Raw genomic sequence first — 8,027 nt, forward strand, 5'->3', positions numbered from 1 at the left:
AATAAGCCTGGTAGAATTTGGGGTATTGAGTTTTTTGAACGTCTAGTGGACATTTTTAATCCTTTCACCACTGTGGAAGTTGGGATTTAATCAAAAATTTCTGAGTGAGTTTATTTTGGTGATAGAGGATTCCACTGGTTATTGTGGAGGATAGGTTTGAGAATATCCGACAGCTGGTTTAGTTATGGCAAATTTCTTCAACATGTGTATGTCATTAAAGTATTTAATTTCTCCATCATTAATGAAACTCAGTTTAGCTGGATACAGGATCCTGGGTTGAAAATTATTTTGTTTTAGTAGATTAAAAGTTGATGACCACCCTCTTCTACTTTGAAAGGTTTCAGCAGAGAGATCTGCAGTCATTCTAATATTCTTCCCCTTGTTGGTTATGATTTTCTTACATCTGACTGCTTGCAGAATTTTCTCCTTCATATTAACTTTGGCAAAGTTAATTATAATGTGTCTGGGAGATGTTTTATTTGAGTTGAGTTGTGCTGGGGTTCTGAATCTGTCTGCTATCTGAATTTCAGAATTTCTTGACATGTCTCGAAAGTTCTCCTTGATTATTTCTTAGAGCATCTATGCCTTTTTAAGCCCCTTCGTCACCTTCAGGAATTCCTATAAGGTGAATGAATATTAGTTTTCTTCAAATTATCCCAGAGCTTTCTGAGAGAATGATTCATTTTTGCTCTCCACTTCTCTTCCTCTTTGAGCATTTGGGGGCATTCAAAAGCTTAAAAAATATGGAATGCTTCACGAATTTGTGTGTCATCCTTGCTCAGGGGCCATGCTAATCTTCTCTGTATCAATTTTAGTATATGTGCTGCTGAAGCAAGCACCTGCCATTACTTTCATAGTCTAGTTTAAAAGAGTAGAACATAAAAGGAAAATATAAGTTAAGTTCTTCTTCTGCTATGCATATGTTGCCTCTATTATAAAACTAATGTCAGCACATTGTGATCATCTGTTTACTTGTCTTCCCTGACCTCCTCAAGACTAATGATCACATCATGTTCATCTGAAATGCCAGTGCCTCCCAGAGTGCCTTTCACATTACAGGAACTCAGTATCTGTTGTAGAAAGGATGGGATGGAAAAGACAGTATACTACAGCATACGTGAGATGTTGCAGATAGTTAATTCTACAGAAGAGAGATCACTCCTTTAGAATATAGTGGCCAAGGAAAGCTCCATACCTTCCCATTCCATATAGAATTCCATATAAGTTTAAATAATTATTTTTGTTTTCCTTCTCACCTTTCCTACATTTAGTGGTAAAGTTGATTTTATTTTATCATTTTTTAAAAATTATTGATTTATTTTTATTAATATCATTTATAATTGACAAATAACTATGTGTACAAAGTGATGTGTTGATATATATAGATGATGTGAAATAAATAAAGCTAATTAAAATTTCTATCACCTCACTTATTTATCATTTTTTTGTAGTAAGGCCATTTAAAATTTACTCTGATAGTTGAGAAAGTAAATTTACCCTTATTGAAAACCAGGGTAAATTCTAGCCTACAGGAAAACCTTCCTTTACAGTTACCTGATTCATCACTCCTAACTTTGTAACCCACACCCCACTGCCCTAATGTTTATAAATATTACCTACTGATATGGCAAAGAAGGGAGAGCATCTGTTTTTTCCAATTATTTCTTATCTGAGTCCCTGCAGTTATATAGGGAAGCAAAAGTCATAGAGCAAATCATTCATTAGCGAACTGACTGCATATACAACAGAATTGTATTCAACATCCCTCTGTGCTTAACCTAATTGGCACTTCCTGTTGCACAAGAAATTTTGTTCAGTCTTTGCTGCTTGTAGAATATTGTGATGTGACAGTACAATACAAATGCAATGTAAATCCATCACAAGACAAAATTTAAACTCTCATAAAAGATATAGGATTTTGTGATATTGATGAAGATGATATGGAGACCCAATCAAATCACATGCAAAACCATTAACCACTGAAAAATAGAAGTGGTAGACCAGTTAACCACTGAAGAGCACTCAAATGAACAAGGATCATACAGGGTGGCCATAAAGTTTATGTGCAATTTAAAATTGCACACAGACTTTAGGGCTACCTTGTATAAAAGAATGGCTTGAATATCAAAATTTGAAAAACTGCTAGGAAAAAAATTACAAAGTCTTCAAATACTTTTGCAAAAAGTATCATCTTCATGATCACATTATAAAAGTCAAATAGGAATATTGTTTCAGCTATAATCCAGTTTAGTCTAAAAAATTAAGTCCCCCCAAATCAATGCCTAATTCACAATGTCTTCATTCTCAGAATTAGTGCATAATTATAACTACAGCTTACATGTTAATAATACAAAATCTCTTGGCATTACTTTTTGTTTTAATTTTCAAGGTAAGGAGCAATCAAACCTTTTTTCCCAGTTACTGTAACATTTTGATTCTATTCGAATGGTTCTGTTTAACAATGGACTTTGTAACCATCCAGAAATTGCAAAGCTGCCTGTAACTGCTGTGTTAGCTTGGGCACTTACAAATGTATGTTTCTCCTGGCTGAGCAGTAAGCCCTCAAAGAACAGAAATTATGAGTTCAATTTTTCTTTAGGCTTCCACTACCACCAGCCTATTCTCAGTCACAACCCACACACCTACAGAACTGAGGGAAAAAATACATAACATGCATTAAAGACTGAGTACCTCCCATGGAAGAGAATTCTCCCAAAAGTAAGACTAATTGTACCACCACCATTTCCCCAGAATTCATGATGGTACCTGAGGTTTCTCACCTAATTACTTAGCCACAACTCCTTTCGTTCATGACAGGTCTGTCTTAGAGAGGAAAAGGTCTGGAGATTGCCTTCTGAGATGTTTTTCTGTTTGTTTGCTTTTCACGCAACAGGATATTCTCTCCTATCACAAGAGGAGTCATCAGCGTCTCTCTCCTGGATTATATCTGGGTTACCTAAAGCTATGTAGCTCTGTGGATCAAATCAAAGTCCTTGTTGCACAGAAGTTGCCCAACATTCTCTGCCACGTGAAGATCCGTGAAAACCATAACATTTCCCGGTAAGATGTCAGGAGTTTTGATTTTTCTTTCGATGAAACATTGACTCAGGTTTGATGTGCCAGAAGGAAAGTGAAGTGTCAGTTTCTGTAGTGAGATAACCTCAGGGGCAGTGAAGCAGAGCACAGTTGAGTGTTAACACTAGGATAAGGAAGCCTCGCTTGTAGGTTGGTGGGAGGAATGAGCCTCTTAAAAGGGGGCACTGTCTTGTTACTTTCCCCTCTGCATTATGCACAGTAAAACCACTGATGCTCAACTGGTTAATGAACAGATGATCTTTTCTAACATTGCTATTTCCATTATCTTTTCCTTATAACCTAAAACAGACATTTTCTTTTTGTTCTTTTGTTTTTAAATATCACCTATAGGAATGGGTTTCATAGAGCTAATGATCCCCACCCCCTATCTTAAATAACCCTGCACCCTCACACTCTCTACCCCGACCCTCTGGACTGAGGACTTTGTATATTTTCTGCACCCCTTATGATTCTCTAAGGAGGAAATGAAATAACAAGTCTTGAGCTTCTGGAAACTTGCTCTATGGTTTAGCATTTGGTGAATTACCCCATTAAGTTTTGGGAAAGCTGCCCAATCTTAGTGATCTGGCTCAACTTTACAACTAATCTTCATAGCAGTCCTCTGAAAGTCTTCTATCATGAACTGAATTGTGCTCATATGACAAAAGAAAGACAGACAAAGAGAAAAAGGAAAAAAGAAAGAGGAAGGAAGGAAGGAAAGAAGAAGGGATGAGGAAGGGAGAGAGAGAGGGAAGAAAGGAAAAGAGGAAAGAAATAAATAGATAAGAAAAGAAAAATTTCTGCATAGTTCTTCAAACCTCAAAGAGTATAAATTAGATCCTTAAATTCTAGTTACACCTATAGATTTGCTTAACCAAAGGAGACTCTAATTTGGTCATTTAAAAATACAGTGCTTAAAATAGCAAGACTTTATTAACTAGTATAACTCACAGGGTTAATTTAAAAAGTAATACTTGATGACAATGGAGGAGATGATGAAGATGGTGGTGATGGTCATCTCTTTGAAGAACTCACTGACTACCATATTCTTGCCTTTCACTTGTCAACTACTCGTGGACTTTGAGTCTGCCATCTGGTGGTCACTTCTACAATCAACATTAGTTATCTCGGTCCACAAAATGGTACATGGCTCATTTGACGGTTGACTTACCGATGTGCACTTGCATCGATTTCCTAGATGTGTGTCTTCAGGGCTTAGACTCCATCTCTTAGTGGTTATATCAACTAATTTCCCCTGGCCAAGGATCCAAGTTTCATCGTGACAGGCATGTCATGGTATTCTTACTGGTAATTTATTTTCTAACTTCATTATTTATCTTATTTTAGCAATGTGATCCTTTAGGCTTTATGTATGCTTATAAAAGCCATAAACCTTTCAGTTAGTTCAACATCAGTGATGGGGTAAAAGAAATAAGTTCCCAAGCAGGTTCTCAAAGATTTCAATTATCTGGGAAGCCAATAGTATCCCAGGTTTCAGTAAGATTTAACTTTGATATTTGTTTCTCTTATTGAGACAAAGGGTAAATTTTCCATAGTCTTATCCAATGGGAAATGAAACAGGTATCTTTAAAAAAAAAAAAAAAAAAAAAAAACTTTTCTAAGAGGATAGTTAAAAGAGTACAGTTTTTGATGAAAAGTTCATGCCAAAACCGATTTGGTTTTCTGACCCCCAGATTGGAGCCCAGGCAGTATAACCCTTTGGGAGAGCCCCAGAGGATTTTCACAAGGGAAGGAACACATGTCAGCACCTTCTTTCTTTCCATTCCCTTGAGAGGAGGGCTTTCCTTTTCTCTCTGCTCTGCCCTTGAGAGCATATTGCTGCTCCCTGCAGGGTTTGAGGGAGAAATTGGGCCAACTAAATGTGCTTTAGAGACCTGTGCTAAAATACCTGTGGAAACAATGTTCCCTAAGAGGCATTTACCTTGATCTTTTCAAGCTTCTTTGGAAGAGGAGCCTTTGGGAGCAAAACACATGTGCTTTCCTCCCACTACCATTCTTTTCCCTTCTTTCTGCATGACATTTGGAAAAGTTCATTAGGAAGGATTATAGGGCATGCAGAATAAAGACACAGATGACTGGTTCATAAGAAGGATGGAAGCGGTGATGTGTGTCCCCTTTTCCTTTTATTGGAAATGCCTGGTGTTCCTGTTTGTGATTACCTTCAAGCTTTTGGGAGGGGAGAGAAACCAAAATAGTCCCCACAGTTACAACAGGCCAGGGTTGAAATGTGCCATGTGGTTGGTTGCCTGAGTTGGAGCAGAGTCTTGTGGTTACCCAACTGCAGAATTAACCAGCAGATGCCCCTGTGGTGAAATGTAGGGTCTTAGACCTTACAGAGAATCTCCAGGCAAAGAAAAATAAGGACAGTCAGGAAATGATTACAAAATATTTGAAAGCTCTGATCTCAAGGACTGATTCATACAAATTAAACCTGCTGTTCTGAGGTGTATGTGGTTTGATAGGTAAACTAAGCTTAAATTATAAAAAGCTCATTTCAAACTCCTTTTGGGTGGTAAAAAGTTCAGAATGCATGTATTGCCTTGATTTTTAGCTACCAAGGACTGGCTGTCCAGGTTCTGGACATATACACTAAGAAAGTTCTGAGTTGTATTCTGAACTTTTGTTTTATTTCTAATTTTAACTTGACTCAACATACAGAGAGGAGTGGGAATGGATCCAAAAGCTTTCTGGCTCTGAATCTATGGAAAGTGTGGATCATGCTTCTGACTGCCCCATGCAATTGTTCTTCTACGAGCTCCAGATGGCAGTGAAAGCGCTCCTTCAGCAGATCAATGTACCTCTACACCAGGTATGAGACTTTACCATTTTTGTCTGCTTTTTATGGCTCATGGAAGCTGCATTGCAGCATTAAACATACTAAAGATATATATCAGGTATACATGAGACATATATTTGCATATATAAAGATATGTACTTATATGTATATTAATTTTCATTTATTTAAACACCACTTTTCATGTGGATGTATGTTTCACATTTAATGCCCACTAATGGACACAAGCTGGACTTCTGGTCCTATTCTCTAGCTCCTCTGTGTTGACCTCTCCCAAGTTTTCTGGACCCCACTATACTCAAGCGGGGAAAAATTACTGGCTAATCTACTTTGACAGACACCAAAGTTCAAATTCAGGATAGCATAAAGCAAGGAGCATAAGTAAATAAATAAGGGTGTACCCGCATGCACAAATTACTTAACCAAGAACAGAAGAATAATAGATTATACTACAATGACTAAGGCTATGCCAGGCTATTTTTTCATTAACAGAGAATTTGCTGTCAAAATTATTGTCTTATCTAAATAAAATGTGCTAATCTGATCTCCACTACTAAGCAACTTCGAGAAAAACTATTGGCACTAAGAGAATTATAAATGTTTGTTAAGCTCTGTCTGGTAGCTTAACATAAGTAGTATTAGACAGAACTTTTTTTTTTTTTTGGTCTATGTTCATCATTCCCTCCCTCCCCCAAACACAGACCAGGCACACACACACACACAGAACAAATTCTAGCCTGTAGCCAGAAGGCTATTACAAAATGATTGGCTCTCTTTAATTAAAAGAAAGAACCATGAACTGGCCTCTGACCGATGGAGGCAGAGGGATAAAGGAGAGATTCCAGGAGTGTCCTTCGACGGGGATAGTGCTCTACTTTTAAGTCCATACTGCAAGTCTAGTCCAAAGTAGCCAAAACTAATGAAAACTAAATGGCTCGAGATGCCAGAGCGACACTAGGGGAGCGCGTGGATTATTCTGGGGCTGGCCGTGTGTTCACTAGGAGCAAATAAAAACACCAGCTCCGCTTGTGACAGTAGACGCTATTAAAGGGTTTCTTGGACTTAGCAGGTTTGAAGCAGCTCATATTTCATTGGTGACTTGCGGGCTACACATACATGTTGGGAGAAGGCTGCCTAACTGGCTAATAGTGCGTGCGACTTTTTTCTTTTCTTTCTTTCTTTTTTTTTTTTTTTTTTTTTTGGATACTTGTAAAATTTTCTCAGTCCTTGCCAGAAACTACATTTTTTCCCCCTTAACTGACTTAAATTGAAACTAGTGGATTTTTAATTCAATCCATTTTTGTTGCTTCATGTAATTATATTCATCATTCTGAAAAGCCCACAGAATGCAATCATTTTCTGCTTTTATAAGAAGCATAAATGTTGTTTTCAGAGTTTATGTGGAACATTACTGCCTTAAATCTTGATTTTATATAGCATTATTAAATGGGTTGAACCCTAATATTTATGTTGTATAAAAATTCCGAGCTTGAAGTCGTGTAATTTTGTTAGATGTTTTATGCCAGTTTGGTGTTGTTTATGTAAGTGCCATGTTGTAACTCTCCTATTTTTCCTCTGCGCGTGTCCCTCTGCAGGCAAGAAACTTCCGCCTCTACACACAGGAGGTGTTGGAAATGGGTCACAATGTGTCCTTTCTTCTCCTGCTCCCTGCCTCAGACGACGTCTGTACAGCCCCAGGACAGAATAATCCTTACACCCCACACTCAGGGTTTCTTAACCTCCCTCTTCAGATGTTTGAACTTGGTATAGTAGCTTGTTTCACCTAGAAATATTAACCCAGCCTCCTTATAATAAAATCACAAAGTTATATCTGTTCCCCCTTGTCCCAGTGGAGGGTCAATAAATCACATGATGGCTTTGGCAACAACCCTTCCTAGAACTGTGTACAAGTCTGAGAAAAAGCAAAGCTCCAAGCCTCTGTGCCTGAGCAATGATTATTGAAAGCCAGCTAAGGCCCAATGCAGAGGCAGGAATTCCAAACAGAAAGTTCAGTTATCAGCCTGTACTTCATGCCTCCCCTTGGCTTTCTTAAAACATAAATATAAGAACTGATATTTTCATGAAAAGCACTGCCCCTTCTCTCTCCCTCTCTCTCCCCACCTTTCCTCCATTCCCT

The 8,027-nt window shown here is 37.8% G+C and overlaps 1 protein-coding gene and 1 non-coding gene across 2 annotated transcripts in view; one reads left to right on the top strand and one right to left on the bottom strand.

The window, feature by feature from the left end:
* ANKFN1 (ankyrin repeat and fibronectin type III domain containing 1) overlaps positions 1 to 7,776 on the top strand; it is a 270,947-nt gene extending 263,171 nt beyond the window's left edge. Inside the window, exons 15-17 of the mRNA XM_003795557.1 lie at positions 2,894 to 3,060; positions 5,755 to 5,905; positions 7,486 to 7,776. Of these exons, the coding sequence (XP_003795605.1) occupies positions 2,894 to 3,060; positions 5,755 to 5,905; positions 7,486 to 7,677 (510 nt within the window). The 3' untranslated portion in view covers positions 7,678 to 7,776. The remainder of the gene's footprint in view (positions 1 to 2,893; positions 3,061 to 5,754; positions 5,906 to 7,485) is intronic.
* LOC111727123 lies at positions 738 to 839 on the bottom strand. Its single transcript, XR_002774751.1, has one exon. It is a non-coding gene; the product is annotated as a U6 spliceosomal RNA (small nuclear RNA).
* Positions 7,777 to 8,027: the final 251 nt, after the last annotated feature.

This window comes from Otolemur garnettii, unplaced genomic scaffold (genome assembly GCF_000181295.1).
Source record: "Otolemur garnettii isolate 467f Iridium unplaced genomic scaffold, OtoGar3 scaffold00094, whole genome shotgun sequence".
In the NCBI taxonomy this organism is placed as follows: domain Eukaryota; kingdom Metazoa; phylum Chordata; class Mammalia; order Primates; family Galagidae; genus Otolemur; species Otolemur garnettii.